At 42.6% G+C, this 23913-nt stretch overlaps 1 protein-coding gene and 1 pseudogene across 3 annotated transcripts in view; one reads left to right on the top strand and one right to left on the bottom strand.

Moving 5' to 3' along the window:
- The first annotated feature begins 5960 nt into the window (after window positions 1-5960).
- Ubxn7 (UBX domain protein 7) overlaps window positions 5961-23913 on the top strand; it is a 60702-nt gene continuing 42749 nt past the window's right edge. Inside the window, exon 1 of one of the 3 annotated variants that reach the window (XM_059277263.1) lies at window positions 5961-6059. In XM_059277263.1, the coding sequence (XP_059133246.1) occupies window positions 5987-6059 (73 nt within the window). In that variant the 5' untranslated portion in view covers window positions 5961-5986. Of the gene's footprint in view, window positions 6060-15464; window positions 15582-23913 lie in introns of those variants that run through there. The other 2 variants (XM_059277264.1, XM_059277265.1) reach the window with 2 other exon arrangements.
- On the bottom strand, window positions 14990-15332 carry LOC131922468 (large ribosomal subunit protein eL33-like; annotated as a pseudogene).

Raw genomic sequence — 23913 nt, 5'->3', positions numbered from 1 at the left:
ATTACATGTATGGCGGTTTGAATGAGAATGGCCTCCACAGGCCTGTATATTTGAAAGTCTGGTCCACAGCTGGTGTAACTGTTTGGGAAGGATTAGGAAGTGTAGCCTTGGAGGAGGGGTATCACTGGGGGTGGGCTTTGAGGTTTCAAAAGCCCAAACTATTCCCAGCTGACCCGCGCCCGCGCCCGCTCCTCTGCCTGGTGGTCCTGTCTCAGGATGTAAGTTCTAGCTGCTGCTTCAGCACCATGCCTGCTTCCACACTCCCCACTCTGATGGTCACGGACTCATCCTCTGACACTGTGAGCCTCCAATAAACTCTTCCACAAGTTGCCTTGTTGTGTGTACGCACTCACACATACCACAGCAGGTGTACGGAGATCACTTGTGGAAAGTGGTTCTCTCCTTCCACCATATGGGGTCAGGGATCAAATTCTGTCATCAGGCATGGCAGCAAATGCCTTCACCCACCGAGCCATCTTGTCAGCCTGAGAATAAAATATTTTGATGGTAAAATTAATTATAATAATATAGGTGATTATTCACCATCCTACTCCATCCATGGTTTTATAACACCTTCCTTGCCTGGCAGTAATAAAAATTGAATTACAGAAAAGTAAAGTTATACTTATTAGTATATGACTTTGGAGGTTAAGAGCTATACTTAATTTTACAACTTGAACTCACCTGTCTCTCTCCTATCTTAATTAGGGTTTCTACTGCTGCAGTGAAACACCATGACCAAAAAGCAAATTGGGGAGGAAAGGGTTTATTTGGCTTACACTTCCACATCACTGTTCATCATCAAAAAAAGTCAGGACAAGAACTCAAGCAGGGCAGGAACCTGGAGGTAGGAGCTGATGCAGAGGCCATGGAGGAGTGCTGCTTACTGGCTTGCTCCTCATGGCTTGCTCAGACTCCTTTCTTATAGAACCCAAGACCACCAGCCCAGGTATGGAACCACCTACAATGGGCTGGGCCTTCCTGCACCAATCACTAATTAAGAAAATGGGCTACAGCCAGATCTTATGGAGGCATTTTCTCAATTGAGGTTCCCTCGGCGCATCGCTGTTCCCCCTCCCCAGGTGTGAAGCCTTGAGGCTGCTCTTGACTTTGACCTCTTCTTTAGCCCCTATGTCCCTCTACCTCCGTTTCTTGATTTTCTTTCTTCTCCGGAGCCACATCCTTCCCTCTCTCCTGGATGGCTTCCACGATCGGAGCTAATGGAGTCTTTAATGCACTATCACCTCACCACAATGCAGCTGCGGCTTCTGCAATGCTGTTCTCTTGGAAGAGTCACTTGGATAAAGACCCCAAACCAGCCTCCATCCTCTTGCATTGGTCTCTGTGTCTAGGCTCACAGACACGTCACCACGCTCAACACAGACACGTCACCACGCTCAACACAGACTGTTTTAAGTGACCAGGGCAGCTGTCTTGTGACTGCCAATCTTCGGGATTGTCTAGAGGGGTTCCTCTAGCATCTTTTAACTCATCCCCTATCTTCCTGTATTTTTTCTAGTCTGAAAAGTAGAACTCATAAGTTTAACTGGTAACAATTTTGCCAAGAATATGTCATGGGTGCTACTTGGCACTTCCTAACACATTGCCTTAGGAATACAAAATATTGTCTTTTCTTTTTCTGAATGTGTGCTATTAGAGATTGAACGAGGGTCTTGCTCATGTGAGGAAAACAATCCATAGCTATCTTTAAAAAACAGCAAAACTATCTTTTTGTTTGTTTTTTCGAGACAGAGTTTCTTTGTGTAGTTTTGGTGCCTGTCCTGGATCTCGCTCTGTAGACCAGGCTGACCTCGAACTCACAGAGATCCACCTGCCTCTGCCTCCTGAGTGCTGGGATTAGAGGCCTGTGCCACCACCACCCGGCTGCAAAACTATCTTAATATCGCTTTTGCCAGGGGTGTGCCTAAGCCTCCAGAGCACCTGGGATCACAGCTTGCCCCACCATGCCAGGCTAAACCGTTCTAATGTTAGTAATGTTAAGTTCTATCAGTTGGTTAAAATGACAACTGCCAATTAGCCTTCTCCAACTGAAATTTAAAACCACAAGGAAGTTTTCTGGGTCCTTTAAAAAAATTTAAAGATTTTGTTTGATGTGTTTGACTGTTTTGCCTACACATATTTTTGTGTATAACATGTGTGCCTGGTGCCCTCAGAGGTCAGAAGACAGCATCGGATCCCCTGGGACTGGAGTTATGGATGGTTGTGGCCAACCACGTGGGAAATAAACCCAGGTCCTCTGCAAAAGCAGGAAGTGCTCTTAAGAGCTAAGCCATCTCTCCAGCCCCATGTTTTCTGGCTTTTTATAAAATCAAACATAAACTGGCTATATAAACCAATAATTCTATATCTCACTATTTTCCTCCAGAGCAGTAAGACTTGTGGTCATACAGACACAAGTTCTTGTATGTGGCACTATAGAGCTTTAATTCTTGAAAGACTAATATTTAATTGGGGGCTATAAGAGCATTGCAATGTGCAAATACATGTCACAGTAAAGCACAGTTGTATTCAAAAAGGGTGAGGCAAGGAGAATTTTACTTTTGAATCAGGGTCTTGGTATGTAACTCCAGATTGACATGGAACTAGTAATCCTCCTGTCTCAGCTTCCTGGGGTTTCACTTCCCGGGATTTGTGCCACCAAGCTTGCGACAAGAGGAATATATAAACGTGAAATGCAAAGGATTACATGAAGTATTCTGGGGCTATAATCGCTGGCTACAAGTGTCTATTGTATGATGGCTTCGGTCTGAGATTAAACAGACAGGTGCTGGGCTAACATCCGCACTGGGGTATCAGCTGAAAGGTATAGTGGCCCTTGTGTACAGCTGTGCTTGCAGAAGTCTTCTGTAAACAGTTCCCGCTCTCCAGCCTATGCAAATGGGATTCTCTCCCTCATAACCTCTCAGCTTTGTTTATTCCTTATGAAGGAAGGCTTGACAAAAGCGACTTTAATTCTGACTACTTTTACGATATCATTTTAAACATTTTTAACCTTGATTTTTATTTTTTATGTGTATGAGTATTTTGCCTCTACCTATTTCTGTGTTCCACCTGTATGCAGTGCCTGAGGAAGCCAGGTATTGGATCCCCTGGTATTGGTATTACAGACTGCTGTGAGCTCCCAATGGGTGCTGGGAATTGAACCTGGGTCTTCTAGAAGAGCAACTAGTGCTCTTAACCGCACAATATCAATGTCTAAATTTCACTTTGAGAGGTGGAAGTTTCTAGTGATTGTTTTCCTGGTATTAAAGAACCTGGAAAACTGTTACTCAGAAGGATTCTGGGTAAAAGGAGAACCAGAATAAAGGGAAGTGGAGGAGACTTTCATCATGTTCACAGGGAAGTTTTATGAATGGAAAAGAGTCTGTTTGTTGCCTAATTAACATCAATCCCTCCTTCTCCTGTCTCCTTTTCAAGTACCACATTCTGGTGCTTTAAAGCACCTTCCTCCACAAAGCCATATGCTATACTAAACCAGTTACGTTTCTCTCCCACCCCCGGCCTAGGGACTGGCTCAGGAAGGGAGCTGTAACTCAGTTCAAACCAATGGACTCTGAAGGAAAGCCTCCAAAGAGACTTCTAGAAAACGGTCCCTTTGTTAGGAGAGACGGCGCTTCTTCCTCTGCCTGAGGTACCTCCATGTGGTGTTGCAAAGTGCGGCAGCCACCTGGCCATGAGCCTGGGACAACACTCACACAGACAGGCGTGTGTCTGTTAGACGTGGAGCTGAAGCCCTGCAGCGCTGTGCATAAACTCTCCCCCCACTGCCCCTGCTGTTTGAGCCGGCTGAGATGGGCGTTCCTGATACAACACAGCTGAATGCTGTAACGGAATGTTTACTCCACATTTTTTTTTCCTACGTGCTGGGATCAAACCAAATTCACAAGGGTCTTGTGAATGCTTCTCCTCCACTGAGTCCTAGTATTTGTTTCTGATGGTGGGGTCTACCTAAAAGACTGGCCAAGGGAACTGGACCCAGGCCGGCAGGCTTGGCCACTCGCTTTTATAGGGAATCATCTCCCTAGCCTGGCCCCAATAACAGAGATCTTTTTTTATTTCTCGACTTCCTTTTTGCATTTGCTGTATTCCATCCCCCAATCTTGTTAGCTTATTCTTGTCTGGGTTCAAAGCCCAATTTCATTCCTTTTTCCTTTCTTCTCTGCCTGCCTTCCCTACGTCTTTTTTCCTTTGAGACAGTCTCACTATGTAGCCTTGGCTGGCCTGGAACTCACTCTGTAGACCAGGCTGTGACGTTATAAACTCACAGAGACCTACCTGCCTTCCTCTGCCAGGTTTTAAAGGGATCTTTCTCTTTCTTGATCTGGATTTTTTCTTTCTTTCTTCCTTTTCTTTTCTTTTCTTTTTTTTTTTTCTTCTGAGACAGGGTTTCTGTGTAGCTCTAGCTGTCTTGGAACTCACTCTGTAGCCCAGGCTAGCCTCAAACTCAGAGATCCACCTGCCTCTGCCTTCTGAGTGCTGGGATTAAAGGCAGAGTCACCACTGCCCAGCTTTGAACTGGACTTTTTGATCTATAACTTTTGGACCATCCAATTACATTGTGTCCCTTTTTTTTCATTCTATTTTTTTTTAAAGATTTATTTATTTATTATGTATAGAGTGTTCTGTATGTATGTATACCTGAATACCAGAAGAGGGCGCCAGTTCTGATTACGGATGGCTGTGAGCCATCATGTGGTTGCTGGGAACTAAATCTGAGTCCTCTGCAAAAGCAACAAGTGCTCTTAACAGCTGAGCCATCTTTCTATCGTTTAACTTTTTTTTTTGCGGGGGGGCGGTGTTGAGACAGGGTTTTTCTGTGTAGCCGTTGCTGTCATGGAACTTGCTATGTAGACCAGGTTGGCCTCCAACTCACAGAAATCCACCTGCCTTTGCTTCCCAAGTGCTGAATAAAAGATATTCTGAATAACTGAAACAATAAGTATTTAGAATTGTGCAAGTTACATACTATTATCTTATTTAAAAATTGTTTATTTAAAAATAAAGGATATAAATAAATAAAATTTAAAAAAAAATAAATAAAAATAAAGGATAAAAACCAAGCTAGACGTCTCTTTCATCATTGCCTCTCTCTTTTTTAGTTGCAATCATTATCAGTGTTTTCAGGACCATTTTTCAGTGTTCTCCTTATATATTTTATTTATTGTATCTACATATATACCTATCTTTGTTTAAAAAAAAAAAACCCGACACTTCCTCATTTTTATCTTAAAAAAATAAGGATGACCCTTCAGGGAGACATACTGCGACATTTTTTGAAGGAAAATAGAGTGAACAATCATTTATTAAAGTCTCCTATGGATTGGTTCTTTCTTTCTTTCTTTCTTTTTTTTTTTCGAGACAGGGTTTCTCTGTGTAGCTTTGGAGCCTGTCCTGGAACTCACTTGGTAGCCCAGGCTGGCCTCGAACTCACAGAGATCCGCCTGCTTCTGCCTCCCGAGTGCTGGGATTAAAGGCGTGCGCATCCACCGCCCAGTGGACTGGTTCATTTTTGACTAATTTTTTAATTTACACTTTAGAATTTAAGAAAGGCACTAATCTCACAGAACCAAACAAAATACCTACTTATATGTGAAACCCTGCGCGTAGCATGAAGGTTTTGGTATTTCAGCTCTGAAGCTTCTTTCGGATACTGAAGCTTCTTTCGGACACGGTATTGAGGAGGGCATCTTCGGAGCTCCAAGAAGGCACCCAACGTTTCAAAGACTACGAGGCTAGCAGGGCAGCAAAGCGGGAATCACACAGCACGGCTGGGCGCGCGGCGGCTGGCGCCGAGTACGCCTGCGCGAGTCGCGCGCAAGCAGGAGGGGGCGGAGCCTTGGGCCCGTCAGTGCGCCTGCGCGCAGCACGCAACGGCGTGGGGGAGGGAGGCCCGTGCGTGTGTATGTGTGTGTGTGTGTCTGTGTTGTTGTTCCGCGGCGGCGGCGGCGGCGGCGGCGGCGGCAAGATGGCTGCCCACGGGGGCTCCGCGGCGTCGTCGGCGCTGAAGGGGTTAATCCAGCAGTTCACGGCCATCACCGGTAAGAGATGCGGTTACGGGAAGGCGAAGAGTCGGGGGGACCGGGAGGCTGTCGGGGCTGCCCCCGGCTTCACCTCACCTTCCTGCCTTCCTCCCTCGGGCTTTCCCCTCAGCTCCTGTCCTCTCTGCCGAGGAACAGGCGACGACGGCGTCCGGGGTCTGCGGCTCGGGCCGGAGGCTGCTTCCCCCCCCTCCGCGCTTTCCCCCCTGGTCCCTCGGTTCGGTCTCCTCTCAGTTCCTAGACAGGCCCCCACGCCCCCTGACAGCCGAGACCTGGGGATGGGCCGAGTCCGCGGTCCCCGCGGCCGGGGACCCGCGGGCGGGAGGAGTAGGGGGCCGCACCCGGGCCACCGCCCTCTTCCTCCTTCATCACCTCTTGGGGGGACCGTGCGGCCGGCGGACGAGGGGGTGCAGTGCGTCCCCTCACGCTGTCCTCTCTTCCCGGCCAGGTCATCGTCCCTCCGCCCCTGCCTGCCCTTCCCCTCGCGGGGCCCCCCGGAGCCTTGGCGGTGGCCCTGGCGTGCGAGGGCCTTCTCGCCTTCACGGCGAGGCCGGGGGGTCCTGCCGCGCCTTTACACATCCCGGGGGACTTGCCGCCAGGAACAAGGGGTGCGGAGGAGTACCTTACGGACGGAGGGTTTAAGATGGGAATGAGGGGGGGACCCCTAAGCTTAATGGGGGGCGGGAGGCCTAGAGTAATCCTGGGTGGCCTTTTCCACATCCTCATAATAAAATCAAAGATCGAGACGATGGCGCCTGAGCGTTTGCTGATAAAATAGGGATGGCGGCAGAAACTTCTTGCAGAGAAATCTGTTTCTGGTGTCAGTATCCGAGAGACCTTAGGCCTAGGTTTTTCTTTCCCTCCGGACCCCGACGAAGGGCAGGCGCAGGTTCTCTTAGCCCGGAGGAAAGGCTCCAAGCCATTCTATGAATGCGCTGTGTCTTGTTTCTCTCCGATGGTGCTCAACTTTTTTTTGCATGAGTTATTAGAGGGCGGAGCAAATGATGAAGTTCTCTGTGGAGTGATTTGAGAGAGGAGTACTCCATGTGCCTGAGTGTGATTTTGCTGTTCTAGTTTGTCATTTTGAAAAGAGGTCAGAAAGTTAGTTCTCGCTCTCAGCAGGGCTATCTTTTCTTTGGTGATAATTTGTTAGATGTGGAGAATATTTCTGGTTTATGTTTGACGTGTCAGATCTGTAAGACATGGTATTTTAACCAATACACGTTGTTTGCAGTTTTAAAATTGAAGCTAGTTTTATTTTTTGATCTGAAACGATAAAGATGGTTGATGCATTCTTTTTTGTCTTGTCACATGAAGTATATCAAAGCTGGTAAAATAAGATTTGTAATAAAATTGAGGTGAAAAGTAAGATAACTGAAAATACTGTTAAGCTTTGTGGTCAGATTATTGTAATTATATGTGGATTTCCTAGTGTCCAACATTATGGAAAAAAATTAGATTTCTGTGTATAGAAGTTAGTACTGCTGCATTGTTTGCATAGAAAAATATCGAGTTACACAGAGAAGTATTACTAATCTTTCTCTGGGTTTCCTAGAGATAGTTTAAGGTATCACTGTTTAATTTTAGGTTAATGGGCAGATTGCTACCATTTCATTTTCTTCTTTCAGAAACTCAATTTTTTATTTTTATTTTTTTCCCCCGAGAAAGGGTTTCTCTGTGTAGTTTTGGTGCCTGTACTGGATCTCACTCTGTAGACCAGGCTGGCCTCGAACTCACAGAGACTGCCTCTGCCTCTGCCTCCCGAGTGCTGGGATTAAAGGCCTGCGCCACCACCGTCCAGCAAGAAACTTAATTGTTTTAACCTCACATTATTTCCTGTGCAACATTTTCAAAACATATACACAGAAACCAGAATGTGCTGAAATAAATAAGACTCAACTGCTTTAATACTATTTTTGTCTGCCAGTCTTGTTTCTGGCCTAAGCCTCTGTGTTGCTGGATTATATTGGAGTCCCCTGGTACATAGTGGTTTCCGAAAGTCTACAGAAGAAAAAATTCCTTTTGTGGGGCAGGTTCTGACTTTATAGTTCAGACTGGCTTGAATTCTCTTGCCTTGGCCTCTGTCTGCTGCATTTACAGGCATAAGCCACTATGCCTGGCTCTTTAGACTATTGTTAATTTCTTTCTTTTTTCTTTTCTTTTTTGTGCTGAGGATTAAACTCAAGGTATTGAATGTGTTAAGGTACCCACTCTGCCCCTGAGCTGTACTCAAAGCCCCCTAAAAGTTACAAATATTTTGGGGGAGTCATTGGTGGGGAGTGAATGCTGAATGCTATTATGCTTCTGAGCTACAATGTCAACCAGACTATACACTAATTTATTTATTTTTCCTTTTTTCTTTTTTTCTTTTTTTGAGACAGCGTCTCACCATATGACTCTTGACTTAGGTGGATTAGACTGGCATTCAACAGAGAGATCTGCCTGCTTCTGCCTCTGCTTCACCAGAGCTGTATACCAGCCAGGCTTTGAATTTCTATGGATGAATTTTAGGACTCTTTAGAAGATCGTGATGAACTATTTGAAACTTGATTAAACCTGATGTAGTGATATGCAATTAGTTCTACTTAGGTTGAGGCAGGAAATCTTTATTTGTTTGTTTGTTTTGTTTTGTTTTTGAGTCAATCTCTTTGTCAAGTCCTGGATATCCTGGAACTCACTATGTAGACCAGGCTGGACTTAAACTCACAGAGATCCTTCTGCCTCTGCCTCCCAAGTTCTGGAGTCGAAGGTTTGTGCCACCATGTCCAGCTTGAGGAAGATCTTGATCCTGTGTGACGTAGTGAGACCCCTTCTTAAGAGAAAAGAAGGCAGGCAGGCCCACGTGATGGCTTACAACCATCTGTAACTCCAGTCTAAGGGGATCCATCACCCTCTTCTGTCCTCTGATGGGACCAGGAATGTATATGTTTTGTGAGCAGACATGCATATAGGCAGAACATTCATACACATAAAAATGAATAAATCTTCAAAAATTATTCAAAAGATTATGACACTATGAAGTAGTTTTTGGGGAAAATGGAAAGCATTACTTCTCCAGTATCACCACAGCAGTATTGTATATTTTACATATTCTTCCTCATTTGTGTATCCCAGCCTGGCCTGGTACTTATAGTCATCCTGCTTCTTCCTCTCAAGTCTGGGACAAATGCTTTATATCCTTTTATATATTTGATGCTGTACACTATGGATCATGGTATATGTATGTAATACAGATTCCAGACAACTGCACTTAACAATTACATCTTAAATATTTTGGTAGTCTTTGTGAACTTATGAAGAGTCTACCTTCATTGTCTAAGGCTAGGTAAGAAAACTAGGGTGAGTGAGATGGCTCAGCAGGTAAAGGTGCCTACTTAACCTTTCCATTCCCTACATGGTGGATGGGAGAGGAGCTCTCCTTTGTGTACACCACTGCGCGCACCCCCCCACACCCCTTACATTCTTTCTCTAAATGAGGTAAAAACATTAAAAAAGAGAGAAGTAAGAAAATTAGTCCTACTAAATTTTGTTATTTTTGTTTTGAGACAGGGTTTTGTGTAGCCTAGGCTGGCCTCAAATCCATCACAAGGAGATTATCTTGAACTGCTTTCCCTGTCTTCACTTCCCAAATGTTGGAATTACGGTTGTGTGCTACCACATCTAATTTATACCATGTTGGTACTTGAACCCAGGGCTTTGTGCATGCTTGGGAATCACTGACAATTGATCTATATCCTCTGTTTTTTTTTTTTTTTTGTTTTGTTTTTTGGTTTTTCGAGACAGGGTTTCTCTGTGTAGCTTTGGGCCTTTCCTGGAACTCACTCTGTAGCCCAGACTGGCCTCTAACTCACAGAGATCCACCTGCCTCTGCCTCCGGAGTGCTGGGATTAAAGATGTGCGCCACCACCGCCCGGCAACATCCTCTATTCTTGATATTTAAAATAATAAAGCCAGACATAGTGGCACATACTTATAATCTCAGCATTTGTTCATGGCTGCCTTCTGTTATGTAGTGAGTTCAAGGTCACACTGGGCTGAATAAGACCCTCAAGAAAACCAACAAACCAAAAAACAAAAGAACAGGTAAAAAATACTAGCAATCAAAAAATAAGGATAAATGAGCCTGGTGGTGCTCGCCTTTAATCCCAGCACTCGGGAGGCAGGGGCAGGTAGATCTCTGAGTTCCAGGCCAGCCTGATCTACAGAGTGTGTTCCAGGGCAGCCTGGGCTTGCTGTGGGATGGAGGGCTACACAGAGAAACCCTATGTTGAACACCCCCTCAAAGGAAAAAAAAAAAAAGTTCTAGTGCTGCATAGTGAGACCTTGTCTTTAAAAAAGGCTTGGAGGGTTCTCTTCTAGAGAACCTAGGGGTTTTTTTTGTTTGTTTGTTTTTTGTTTTTGTTTTTTTTGTTTTTTGTTTTTTTTTTGTTTTTTAAAGATTTATTTATTTATTTTGTATACAGCATGTATGACCAGAAGAGGGCACCAGATCTCATTACAGATGGTTGTGAGCCACCATGTGGTTGCTGGGAATTGAACTCAGGACCTCGGGAAGAGCAGTCAGTGCTCTTAACCTCTGAGCCATCTCTCCAGCCCAAGAACCTAGGTTTTATTCCCACCACTCACCTGTCACTTATGGCTGGCTATCTGTAACTCCAGTTCCACAGGATCTGACACTCTTCTGACCCTTTAAGGCACTAAACATGCACATGGTACACAGACATGCATACAGGCAAAACACCCATACATATAACTTTTTTGGTTTTTGTTTTTGAGACAGGGTCTCTATATAGCCTTTGCAACCCTGGAACTCACTATGTAGACCAGGCTGTCCTTCAGCATCACAAGGATCTACCTGCCTCTGCCTCTAGAGTGCTGGGATTAAAGTCATGTGTCACCATGCCCAACCCTGTAATAAACTTAAAAACTTGGAGGCTGAGAAGAATGTAAGAAGTTTTTAAAATTATTTACTTATGTATGTTTATGTACATGCCTGTATTTGTGTCTGGAAGGCAGAAGAGGGTGTCAGATTCCCCCGGGGCTCAAGTTAGGTGGTTGCGAGACTCATGATATGTATGGGTGGTGGGAACCAAACTCCAGTTCTCTTCAAGAGAGCAATAGTGCCTTACCCTCAAAGCCTTCTCTCCAACCACAGAGATTTTCATAGAGTTTTCTGCTTGGTAGGTATTGGTCTAGTTAAAAAAGTTGTAGACTCCCATTGTAGAAGAGATCTTAGTTTAGTGTTTCTCTAAAATTTTTGAATGAATGGTTTATTAGCGTTACTATGTGAGATGGGATCTTACTATGTGGTCCTGGCTGTCTGTAACTCGCTATTACATCAGACTCTCTTTGAATTCAGAGATCTGCCCAAGTGCTGGGAGTACAACATCATACCTGGTCTGGATATTTATTATAACATTAGAAATATTGGTGTGAGGGTTGGGGATTTAGCTCAGTGGTAGAGCGCTTGCTAGGCAAGCGCAAGGCCCTGGGTTCAGTCCTCAGCCCTGGGGGAAAAAAAAAAAAAGAAATATTGGTGTGTGTAGTATTTGGCTTTATGGTCAGTTTCCATTTCTATTTTCTGCATATTTCTCTTGGATTGATATTAAACTGTATTTGAGAGCATTAGGTAAGGAAACATTGCCATGATCTAGGTATTAAAGGAAAACCCCTGGAATTTTAGTAACAATTTCCAAAGATGGTAATAAAGTTTGACAAAACAATTCAGGTGCCAGGCATGGTGTCTCATACCTTTAATCTTGACACTTGGGAAGCTGAGGCAAGCGGGTCTGAATTCCAGACCCGCCATGGTTACAAGGTGACACTTTGTGTCAAAAACAAAAAGAAGGAAACCAACCCAAAAGCTAATGTGAAAACACAGGAGGAGATATAGAGACTTCCCAGAAGAAAGAATTTTCTATCTGAACCTGGAAGACATTTCTGACAGGAAGAACATGTGTAAAGGCTTGGAGATAAGAGGGTGAGCACACAGTGAGAGAAGAGACAGTAGGTCTAGGGAGTTGGTGAGAATTCCAAAAGAATATGAGAGATGCAGTGAGTGCAGCTAAAAGAGCCATTTCAGGGAATCTTGGCTATTATGTGCTTGGGCTTTTTAAAGAAAGAGCTTCTTTGCTACAGTAGAGAAGAGATACTCCAGACACCTGTTGGATAATGCAAGAAAGTCTGTAGTAAGGAAGCAGAGAAAAGTGAACTTCAAAAGATAAAGAAATCTGGGAGTCAGAATTCAGTTTAAGATCTAGTTTGGACATCTAGATGTATAACAGTACTGTTCATGAAGGTATGGGGTTGTAGAAGAGGTTTGGGAGAGGCTAGGTTCAGTTTTGGATAAGTAGGGGCTGCCAGTAGGTATTTCAAATGGAGCTGTTTAGTAAGTCAGTGAATACTTGGGTCTATAGGGAAGACAGTCTGCCATATTGGTTGCTGATGAGGCCCTAAATAAAACAATAAGAAAGACATTTTAAAGGAGAGAAGTGTGTGAGGAAATGTAGGCTCCAGGGCATAAAACACCTGGGGAAACTACAGAGAAGACTAAACCAGAGATATGGGAGTGAAGTCAGGAGTGTGGTGGGGTGTCAGATGTCAGATAAGCGCTGCAGGAAATGAGAACTCATGGAGTTGTGTGGAAATGGGTTCCATGCCTGGAATCCGGCATTCTGGAGGGCTGGAGTAGGTGGATGGCTGCTGGTTTGTAGCCACTTGGCTCAGTAGCCAGTACCAGGTTATCCGGGATTATATAGTGAGACTTTGGCTCCAGCAGAACAAACAGAGGTTGGGAGATAGCTCATTTGTGAAAAAACTTGCTTCATAAGTGTGAGGAGCTGAGTTCCATCCTCAGAATCTAGGACCTAGGTAAAAAAAAGTGGGCATGCTTGTTACCACAGGGATGGGAAGACAGATAGGCAGATCCCTGGGGCTTGGGGCCAGCCAGCCTACCCCTCTAAGCTAATCAGCGAGTCTAGTGAGAGTCCCTGTTTCAAAAAACAAACAACAACAAAACCAGGCTCCCACAGAAGATCAAAACCTAAAGTTGACCTCTGGCTTGCACGCACATTCATATCACTCCTTTTTTTCCTCTCTCACTAGAAAAGAAAGAAAATAATAGGTTTTGTTGTTGTTAAGAGTCTGGAAGATAGCCAGGTGGTGGCTCACACCTTTAATCCCAGCACCCAGGAGGCAGAGGCAGGTGGATCTCTGAGTTCTAGGCCAGACTGGTCTACAGAGTATGTTCCAGGACGGGCTCCAAACCTCACAGAGTCCTGGTCTTGAAAAACCAAAAAAAAAAAAAAAAAAAAAAAAGGTCTGGAAGATCTTAGAAAATCTTGATCCATTCTACATTACATAAACAAGAAAACTATTCAGAGAAGTGAACTGACTTGGGTTATATATGCCTAGATCAGTTTTTTGTTTTTGTTTTTGAAGACAGGGTTTCTCTGTGTAGTTTTGGTGCCTGTCCTAGATCTCACTCTGTAGACCAGGCTGGCCTCAAACTCACAGAGATCTGCCTGCCTCTGCCTCCCAAGTGCTGGGATTAAAGGTGTGCGCCATTACTGCCCGTCTCAGTGGTTCATTTCTATTACTGGTAAATAGTATATCATTTTATGATTCTATGCTTTTGTTTATCTATTTACCAAGAGAAGGACGTGTATGTTGCATATGGTGGCACAGGACTGTGGTGGCTGAAATTCTAGTATTTGAGAAGAGTTAAAAGAGGGAGGTACACTTGTTTCCAGTTAGAAAAATTACAAATAAAGCTGCTAAAAGCAGTGCATAAGCATGTGAACACACATTTTCCTTTGTTTTGTTACTTTCCTCCTTGCTGTGCTGGAATGCCTGACCAAAGCAACTTAAGGGAGGAAGGGTCTGTGCTGGCTCATAACTTGAGGGTACAGCCTATTGGGATGAGTGTAAGTCAGAGCTGGATCCTCAGGACTCTTCGCTTTTCTAATAATTTAGTCCAGGAACTCAGCCCTGGCGTGGTACTACCTACATTTAGGGTATGTCTTCCTGCTTAGTTAAACTTCTCTGGAAATGCCATCAAAGATACCTAAAAGTATGTCTCCTGGGTAATCTAATCTAGTCAAATTAGCAATGAAGATTAACCATCACACCTTACACCGATTCCTACAGGTTTACTTACTGGCTCATTTAATACATGAATAAATGTAAGATGCTGCCAAATGGTTTCCCAAAAGCTACCGTGCTATTTTGCATTCCCCTGAGCAGTTCAGGAGAGTTCCAGTTCTCTGCATTCTGTGAGCACTTGTTATTTTAAACTTTCTTTAAAGCCTTTTCTATACGTGTGTATTAAGTGTAATACAGTTGTGGGTTTAATTTGCATCTCCTTAGTGACAGTTGTTACTGACATTTTTACATGCAATAATTTACCATTCATAAACCTCTCATGCCCCAACTTTTGTTAGACTGAGAAGACAATGCGGGCTGGAGAGATGACTTAGGTTAAGAGCACTGACTGCTCTTCTAGAGGTCCTGAGTTCAATTCCCAGCACCCACATGGTGGCTCACAACCATCTGTAATGAGATCTGGTGCCCTCTTCTGGCCTGCAGTCATACATGCTTTATACATAATAAATAAATACATTCCAAAAAAAAAATGAAAAGACATTGCTTTGTCAGACAGCAAAGGCTCTCTCAGCCATTGTTTGTACATTGGGTATCTCTGGTCAAGGTAACTGCAGAACAGGGAACAGAGCTTGAGCTCTTTATTCCTTTATTCTTTAAGTTTCCATGGTGTTACTTTCTAGTCACTGGAGTTGTGCTCCTCAGTGCAGTGAAAGACTGGCTTTTTCTAACCTGATTTGTTTCTTTCCCTAAACTTACTAAGTGCAATTTTGTTGCATACATTTTTTTTTTAACAAAAGCACAAATTCACTTGTTTATTTTTTATTAGTTTAAATCTGAGAGGGGTACAGCATCACACAGATTATTTGTCCAATGGTCTTTGCAAGAAGGTTGCTTCGGAATTTGGTGAGAGCCATGCTACTACTGTTTCACTGGCCTGAGTTACCTTTCCCAGATTACTCTGCTTCTGTTTGGTTTGCCTCCAGAATTCACTGTATTGTTTTTTTTTTTCTTTTCTTTATACACATAAGCACATCTCTTGCCCACGTAGAATTCAGTTTTATCTCAGGCATAAACACCTTCAATTTTAAGAAGAGCTGTGTACTCTCTTTGGTTCCCAAGACTTCATTTATAGCCAGCAAAAATGGCCTTGAACCACAGCCTTCTAGACATACTTTTCCTTTTAGAAATTCTATTCCCAGCAGATCTCCACAGGTGCCAAAATGGCGGAAAGAGCTGGTGTATACATTTAAAAAATTTTTTTAGCCAGTATTGTGATGTCATCTATAATCCAGAACTCAGGAGTCTGAGTTAAAAGCTAGTCTGGACTACATAATGAGACCTTGTCTTAAAACAAAGCAATGAACAAAAGCTTTGTACTGAAGTTGAAATACTCCAGGATTGAAGACTTTTGAGGTTAAGGTTTGAATTGTTAAGGTTTCAGTTTCTCACAGCCATCACCCACTTCTTTCATTTTCATTGGTAGATAGTCTGACTTACCTTTTTTTTAAAACTTTTGCTGGGGTGAACTTGGAACCAAAAAGTAACCCCTCTAGGCTGCTGGTGGTGGTTTCTCTGTTTAGCCCTGGCTGTCCTGGAACTCACTCTGTAGACTAAGCTGGCCTCGAGCTCACAGAGATCCACCTGCCTCTGCCTCCTAAGTGCAGGGAGCTGGGATTAAAGTCGTGCACCACCACGCCTATTTTTTTTTTTAAGACAGAGTTTCACTGTTATATCCCAGGCTCACCTCAAATTTTCTATCTTCTTTCCTTTGCCTCCTGAGAGCAGAGATTATAGATGTGAACAACCTTGTCCCACAGTTTTCTTCTTCAATATTGAGTGTTTCTCAATGATAGTTAAGTCCTTGTATTGACACTAAAAGTAATACAGCAATTGGTATAAGGACTATACATTCGGAATAACCCTTGATTCTACTAGCTCTGGTGGAGATGTGAACTAGACTGCATTATAGGTTTGGAGCTGTTTCCTCATAGATGGAGAAAGGATGTAAACTAAGAGACAGCAAACATCAAGGAAATCACTGCTCATAAACTATGTGCCCCAGGCTAGGTTAAGTAATGCCCTGTTTTGTTACTAGCAACTTTATTGTGGGAAGGAGGAAAAGATAAGGGGATAAATGGGAAAAAGATACACTGGTGACAAGCTGTAGGGTGTAAATTGTACCCTAGATTATATATAGACTCCTGGGTGAGATTAAGCTATTCTGCTGCTATTTATACTACTAGGATCTCAAATAAATGTAAACAAGTTTATAGATGTTTTAAATCCTCAAGTTTATTATATTAGTGTCATTGGAAAGCATGATTTTTGTTGTAAAAATAACAAGAGTGATTTTTTTTTTTTACGCTGATCCACCAATAATTATTATTAGGGCTTGAAACTGAAGACTTCACTAAGTGTGTTGCACTGCCCTTTATCACGTAGCTCCCCACCATCCCCATCCCCTTTCAGTTAGCCTTACTCCCTCCCACTTATTTGGAGAGGAAACTTCTATTGGAGTTTGACAGATGAATTTCTAGTGGTGCAGAACTGTTAAATCTATTACAAAAGACTTAACTCTTGTGTTATTGGTTTCCTTTGGGTAACAACCTACTACAAATATTTCAGTAGTTTAAAATGGTTTAACATGCCTTATTTTTACAGTTCTGTTTTTGTTTTTGTTTTTGTTTTTCCAGACAGTTTCTATATGTAGTCTTGGCTGTCCTGAACTTCACTATGTTGACCAGGCTGGCCTTGAACTCACAAAGATCCACTTGCCTCTGCCTCCTGAGTGCTGGGATTAAAGGCATTAGCCACCAGGCCCAGCATTTCTGTTATTATCTGAATGAGTATATAACACGAGGGAAGTATATATTCATAGTATCAGATAGACAAGAGAAAGAAAACTAAGACCTTACTTGGCCTGTATACTATGTGACAAAATGGTTCTCCTTAAATGGTTTATATAAGTATTTACATTGCATACTCTATATGTTATTCGTTGGTCATTTGCATATAGCTTTAGGGCCATACAACCTGGACATTACATTTAGTAACAACTAGCTGTTTGTTGGTTAAGAGCTGTGCTGGGCTAGGGAGCCAGCCCAGTCTGTAAAGTGTTTTCTGCCCAAGTAAGAGGAACTTATTTGTCCTCAGAAACTCAAATAGAAAAGGGAGTAGGGGTTGGGGATTTAGCTCAGTGATAGAGCGCTTGCAAGGCCCTGGGTTCGGTCCTCAGCTCTGGGGGGGGGGGGGGGGAGACAAAACAACAAAAAAGAAAAGGGAGTTGTAGTAGGTCACACTCTTAATAGCAATGCCAGTGCTGGGGAGGTAGGGCAGGAGAAACCTTCAACCTTCCTGTCCTTTGCTGGAGATCAAACGTAGGATTTCATACATGCCAGTCCAGTACTCTGCCACTGACCTACACCCCATACCCTTGTGTGCATTTCCTTTTTCTTTTCTTTAATTTTAGATGATTTACTTTTATTTGTGTTAGTGTTTGCCTGAATGTATTACTCTGCACTGCATGCATGCCTGGTACCTGTGGAGGTCAGAAGAGAGCACTAGAGCCCCTGGAACTAGAGTTAGGGTTGGTTGTGAGGCACAGTGTAGGTGTGGGGAACTGATCCCAGGTCCTCTACAGGAGCAACAAGTGCTCTTAACCAGCGAGCCATCTCTCTAGCCCCTCAAATGCATTTTCTTAATCCACGTAGCCCATGATGTTAGTATTTCCATCTTACAACTGAGAGAACTAAAGCTTAGAGAAATGAGTAAGTTACCTAATCATACAACCAGTGGACGACATGACTAGGATTTAGAACCAAATTTATCTGAGGAGTGTCCAGGATCTTTATCTGTGTTGTGTACATTCCTTTGCCTATGTGCAGAAAGGAATGTGCAGGATGTTTTCTCATTATTATTGAGTATAGAGGCTGAGCATGCAGTTTTTATAGATCACTTGTTTGTTGGTTTTGTTTTTTTGAGACAGGGTTTCTCTCTGTAGCCCTGGCTGTCTTGGAACTCATTCTGTAGACTGGGCTGGCTTCGAACTCACAGAGATTGCCTGCTTCTGCCTCCCGAGTGCTGGGATTAAGAGCGTACACAACCACTGCCTGGCTTGAGTCTAATTTTTTTTTAAAATGTGTACTGGTGTTTTGCCTGTGAGAGTAGAATTCCCTAGAACTGGAGTTGCAGACAGTTGTGGGATACCATGTGGGCGCTAGAAATTGAACCCAGGTCCTTTGGAAGAGTAGCCTCTTACCCTCTGAGTCTTCTCTCCAGCCCTGATTCTAACTTTTTTATATCTCTCCATCCCCAGGTACTTCAGTTTTTTTTCAGTTTGTTACCAGGGCTTACATTTTTCACAATGGTTAAACTCCCTCCCCTTTAAAAAATTTGTCTTAGATTTATTTTATGTGTGTGAGTGTTTTGCCTGCTTGCATGTATTTATGTGTATATGATCTGCATGTGTGCCTGGTGCTTTTAATCAGAAGAAGACATCTGATCCCCTGGAACTGGAATTCCACAGATGGTTGTGAGCTACCATGTGGATGCAGGTCCTCTGCAATTGTTCTTAACTGCTGAGCTATCTTTCTAGCTCCTGGTGACTCCTTTTAGTTTGACCCTAGGTACATAGATACCTAAAGCAGTATACATAAAACATTTATTGCTAATAAATCAAATTTACTTATTGAGACAAAAGTCTATATAAATCCATGCTGACTTTGAATCTGATATATAGCAGAGTATGTTCTTGAATTTCTGATCCTCCTGATCTAACCTGCCAGTGCTGGGATTACAGGTTTGTGTCACTCTCTTAGTTACTTTTCTATTGCTATAATGAGATACCATGACCAAAACAACTTATTTACAATAAATAAACAAAGAAAACATTTATTGGGACTTGAGCTTTAGTTTAGTCCATGACTATCCATCCGGGTGGGGAGCATGGGGGCAGGCAGGCATGATGCTAGAGCAGAAACTGAGAGCTCACATCTTGAGACAACCATGAAACAGAGAGCTTACTGGGTATGTTGTGGGCTTCTGAAACCTCAAAGCTCACCCCCAGTGACATACCTCCTATCCTTCCCAGACATTTCTCCCAACTGGAGACCAAGCATTCGAATATCTGAGCCAGTAGGGGCTACTCTCATTCAAACCATCACAGTTACCATGCCCAGTTTGATGTGGTGCCAGGTATCAAACTCAGGGTTTAGTGCCCGCTAGGGTGCTTTCCCCTATGTCTGCAGCCCAAGAATTTTAACTTAATCATTATTTATTATTATTGAGACTTTGTAACCCTGTCTGGCCTAGAACTTACTGTGTAGATCAGGCGGGTCTCGAACTCACTGCTGAGATTAAAGGTGTGCAACACCTGCCTAATCTTTGTGTGTCTGTATTGGGGGGGAATTGGTGGTGCATGCAGTGTGCTTGAGGAGGATAGGTGATAATTTTCAAGAATTGGTTTTATCCTTCCATTGTGGGTTCTAGGGTTCTCTCTCCGGCTTGCTTGACAAGTACTTTTACACACTGAGCCATCTTGCTGTGCCAAGACATTTATTTTAAAGCAGTTCTTTGGTATACTCATAATTTTTCTATTATTAAATACAAAAACAAATTTGCATAATAATATGCTTACTTTTTAAATAAATAACTCTTAGATGAATATTTGATACTATAGGATGTAAACTATCTTCAGTGCTTTTCAGAGTTTGGTCAGTATTTTGATTTTGTAATCAGTGCTGCTGCCCAAGTATATCATGATGGCAGAAGTATGTATAGTGCCACTTTAGAAATTGTTGGAAATTCTGCCAGGCAGTGGTGGACAGCCAGGACTGTTATACAGAGAAATCCTGTCTTGAACACCTCCCCCCACCTCAAAAAAAAGGAAGAAGAAAGAAAAATTGTTGGAAATCTTTTCCTGATTTCAGGCCAAAATTTTTTTTTGGGGGGGGCGGGATAGGCAATTTGTTAGAGGATTGACTTAACAACCTCCTCGTTTTGTTTTTTATTGTTTATTTTTTGAGACGGGTGTCACTGTCTAGCTCAGGCTTGCCTCAAAATGTGTAATCCTTCGTCCTGCCTCCCAGATGTTGGGATTACAGGTGTATGTCACTGTGCTTGCTTACACTATCTTATTTTATTCACAGTTCACAACGGAAGTGTCTTCGGAGTTCTGGTAGGATGAGGTGGTGGGAGATGACAGTAAAGATTTGTGTGCAGTGGTCGTATGTCACTTGAACTGCTCTCTTTTTTCCTTCTGTTGTGAAGTGGAGTTGCATTCTGTAGTGCAGGTTAGTCTTAATCCTGCTTTAGCCTCCTGGCTAAGGTCTGTCTTATAGATCTTGTATGTAGCTCGAGAGATTGATTGTTTTCAAAAAGGAAATGGAAGAGAATCACATGTTATTTTGCTATGTAAAAAGTGTATCAAGGGTACTGGTGTGATGTTGACTCAGTAGGTAAAGGCACTTGTCCTGATGATCTGAGTTCAATCCCTGTGACTCACTTGGAGAGTGAGTCAAGTTTATGACATGCACACACCTCATACACCCAATGTAAGTTTTAAAATGTAAAAAAAAAATAGAGCTAGGCATAAATAAATACGATGAAAAAAAAAAAGCATATCAGTGTGTTTTTCCCCAGGAACCCCTCTCTCAGATGTTATTTCTCACTTTTCATTAATAAATCTACATTCACTCATTTAAATGTTTTTTAAAAAGGAGCATGACAAGTCTGTAGTAGGACTTTATTCAACTTGGAAAGAGTTGAGTAGGAGTGATGCTCCCTTAAGATGGGACTGTATGACTTGGCTGCTTGATGGTGTTCATAGGTGGGGGAGGTGAAGAGTCTTGGAAAGCTTCTCAGATTTACCAGCCTCCTGTTTCTTAGGCTTAATTGATTTTCTGAGTAATTCTTGATCTTGGAGAAACACTTGTTTTCCAGATTATTACGAAGGATATTACAAAGAATACAGGTAGATGTATAGGATGAGTTCTGGAAGGACATGGAACTTCTAAACTCCCTTTGTGGACATGCCACCCTCCAACAACCTCACATTTGATTTTTGAGCTCTCTGAAGTCTGTCATTTTTATGGAGATTTCATTACATGTGTGATTGATTAACCTTTAATATTTATACCCTTACTTAATCTGCCTTGGTCTTTCAGTTCATCAGCTTCCATCCTGAACGCTGACATGGGCTTTCAGCCATCAGTCAACCCCAATTGCATGCCTTAAGATACCATTTTGGGCCCAGCAGTGGTGGCACACACCTTTAATCCCAGCACTCAAGAGGCAGAGACAGTCCTGGTCTATAAAGTGAGTTCCAGGACAGGCTCCAAAGCTACAGAGAAACCCTGTCTGGAAAAACAAAACAATGCCATTTTGAGGATTCCAAGGATTTTTGAAATTGTATGCTAGGAAATAAGACTGAAGACACACGTATTTCATGTCATGCCACATGAAAGATAATTTTATATTCATCCAATTCTCTCCTCCCCCACAAAAGATTAATTGAAATTAATTTCAATAAAAAATTACCCTTTTTTTCCTTTTTAGTTTTTCAGGAGAGGGTTTGTTTGTGCAGCCTTGGATGGCCTGGAACTGTCGGCCAGGCTGTCCTGGAATTCACATAGATCTGCCTGTCTCTGCCTCCCTAGTACTGAGATTAAAGACATGCACCACCACCACCGGGCTGAAATTACTTTTTAGCTTATTTATTGTGTGTATGTATGTATGTTTGTTTGTTTGTTTGTACATACATGCATCATAGGACGACTTGAGGGAATTGGTTTCCTCATTTTACCATGTGGGTCTCAGGCATCAATCTCAGACCATTAGGCTTGGCCCAGATGCCTTTATCCACTGAGCCATCTCATCGGCCCTCATGAAATAATTTTATCCACTTTCTTTTTCATTTATTTATTTATTTTAATTTACGTTTTTGGTTTCTCTGTGTAGTTTTGGTGCCTGTCCTGGATCTCGCTCTGTAGACCAGGCTGGTCTTGAACTCACAGAGATCCGCCTGGCTCTGCTGGGATTAAAGGCATGTGCCACCACCGCCCACTAATTTGCTTATTTTTATGTGCATATATGTTTTGCCTGTATGTATGTCTGTGTGAGAATGTCAGATTTTAGAGTTACAGACAGGTGTGAGCTGCCATGCGGGTGCTGGGAATTGAACCTGGGTCCTCTCTAGAAGAGCAGTCAGTGCTCTTAACCGCTGAGCCATCTTTCCAGACCCTCTTTTTTCATTTATATCTTAGATGTTTATCTTCATAAGCTAGGAGAAACAGCTATAGCGATTCCTTGACATCTGACAGCTTATTGGATAATGATCTTTGCCATTTTTACTTCTCCTTATATTGTTTGAGAGACACCCTTTTAAAAATTTGTGTGATTCTCTTTATTGGAAAGTTTTGTCAGATTTATTTAACCCAGGTTCCCACATGCTATTTATTATTTTAGTTTAAGTAAATTGCTTTATATATTAAATTTGAACCAAATACATGCATACAATACAAAATTCAGAAACATCGAAAAGGTTTTTAGTGGTTCTGGTTCCTTTTTCTTTGTTGTAAACAACTAAAGTGCTATGAAATAGTTCTGGTTTTTTTGGAACAGGGTCTCTGTACATCTTCCTGGCTGTCCTGGAACTTTCTATGTAGGCCTTGAACTCACAGAGATCCACTTGCCTTTACCTCCCAAGGCTACCACGCCTGGCCTCTCTCTCTTTTTTTAAAGATTTTATTTTTATTTATGTGTATGTGTCTCTGTGAGTATCTGCTACATGTGTGTGGGTTCCCTTGGAAGCCAGGAGAGAGCATCCGATTCTCTGGAGCTGGACTAACAGGTTGTTAATGAGCTTTGGAATTTAGGTCTTCTGGAAGACAACAAGTGCGCTTGATCAAGGCTGAGCCCTTTCTCCATTCCTTGCTATGAAACAGTTCTAAGTGAGCTCATCGATAACATGCAAGTACAAATGGGAAGCCACAATTCTTTCACGAAATTTTTACTGGGTAGATTTGGTGGCACACGCCTTTAATCCCAGCACTGGGGAGGCAACAGCAGACAGATCTCTGAGTTCAAGGTTAGCCTGGTGTACAGAGTTCCAGAGTTCCAGACAGCCAGTGCTACATAAGGTGTACATGTGGATGTGTGGAAGTTCCATTTCTCTTTTCCCATAAGACACACACAAAGGCAAACACATGGTGTACAGACATACATGCAAGCAAAACGTTCATACACATAAAAATAAAAGGTGTAGGATTTTAAAAATCTTTTATATTGATCATTGTGCTGGCGTAAAGGCTAAAAATGAAATTAAATTGGGAATGCCTGTCTTTAAAACAAACAAACAAACAAAAAAGTATTTTCATTGTGTTGGAGCAAGAAAATAAACCAGCATTTACTTCTTAGTGATAAGTCTGTGGATAGAATAGACAGATTAACACTTTTGATGATTCTCAGCATGCCTGAACTACATGGGGGAGGTAGATATAATGGCATCCCAAGTATTTAGTTTGTTTTTGAGTTTAGTAAATTTTATAGAATGGAGAAGATTGGCAAAGCAAATAAAATAAATAAACTGAGACCTTATCATGAAAGACTGACTTTGAAGCTTTGGGATTTATCTTGTAGCTGTCAGGAGAAAGCCATTAAGGAAGTCTGGGTCGGTGGTATAATTAGCCTTGTATTTTGGAGCATACTCTAGCAGCAAAACAGAATGATGCTCTTTTAGGGGCCTGTTGTAGTA

This window comes from Peromyscus eremicus, chromosome 12 (genome assembly GCF_949786415.1).
Source record: "Peromyscus eremicus chromosome 12, PerEre_H2_v1, whole genome shotgun sequence".
NCBI classification, from domain to species: Eukaryota; Metazoa; Chordata; class Mammalia; order Rodentia; family Cricetidae; genus Peromyscus; species Peromyscus eremicus.
This window is presented reverse-complemented; position numbering and strand designations above follow the sequence as displayed.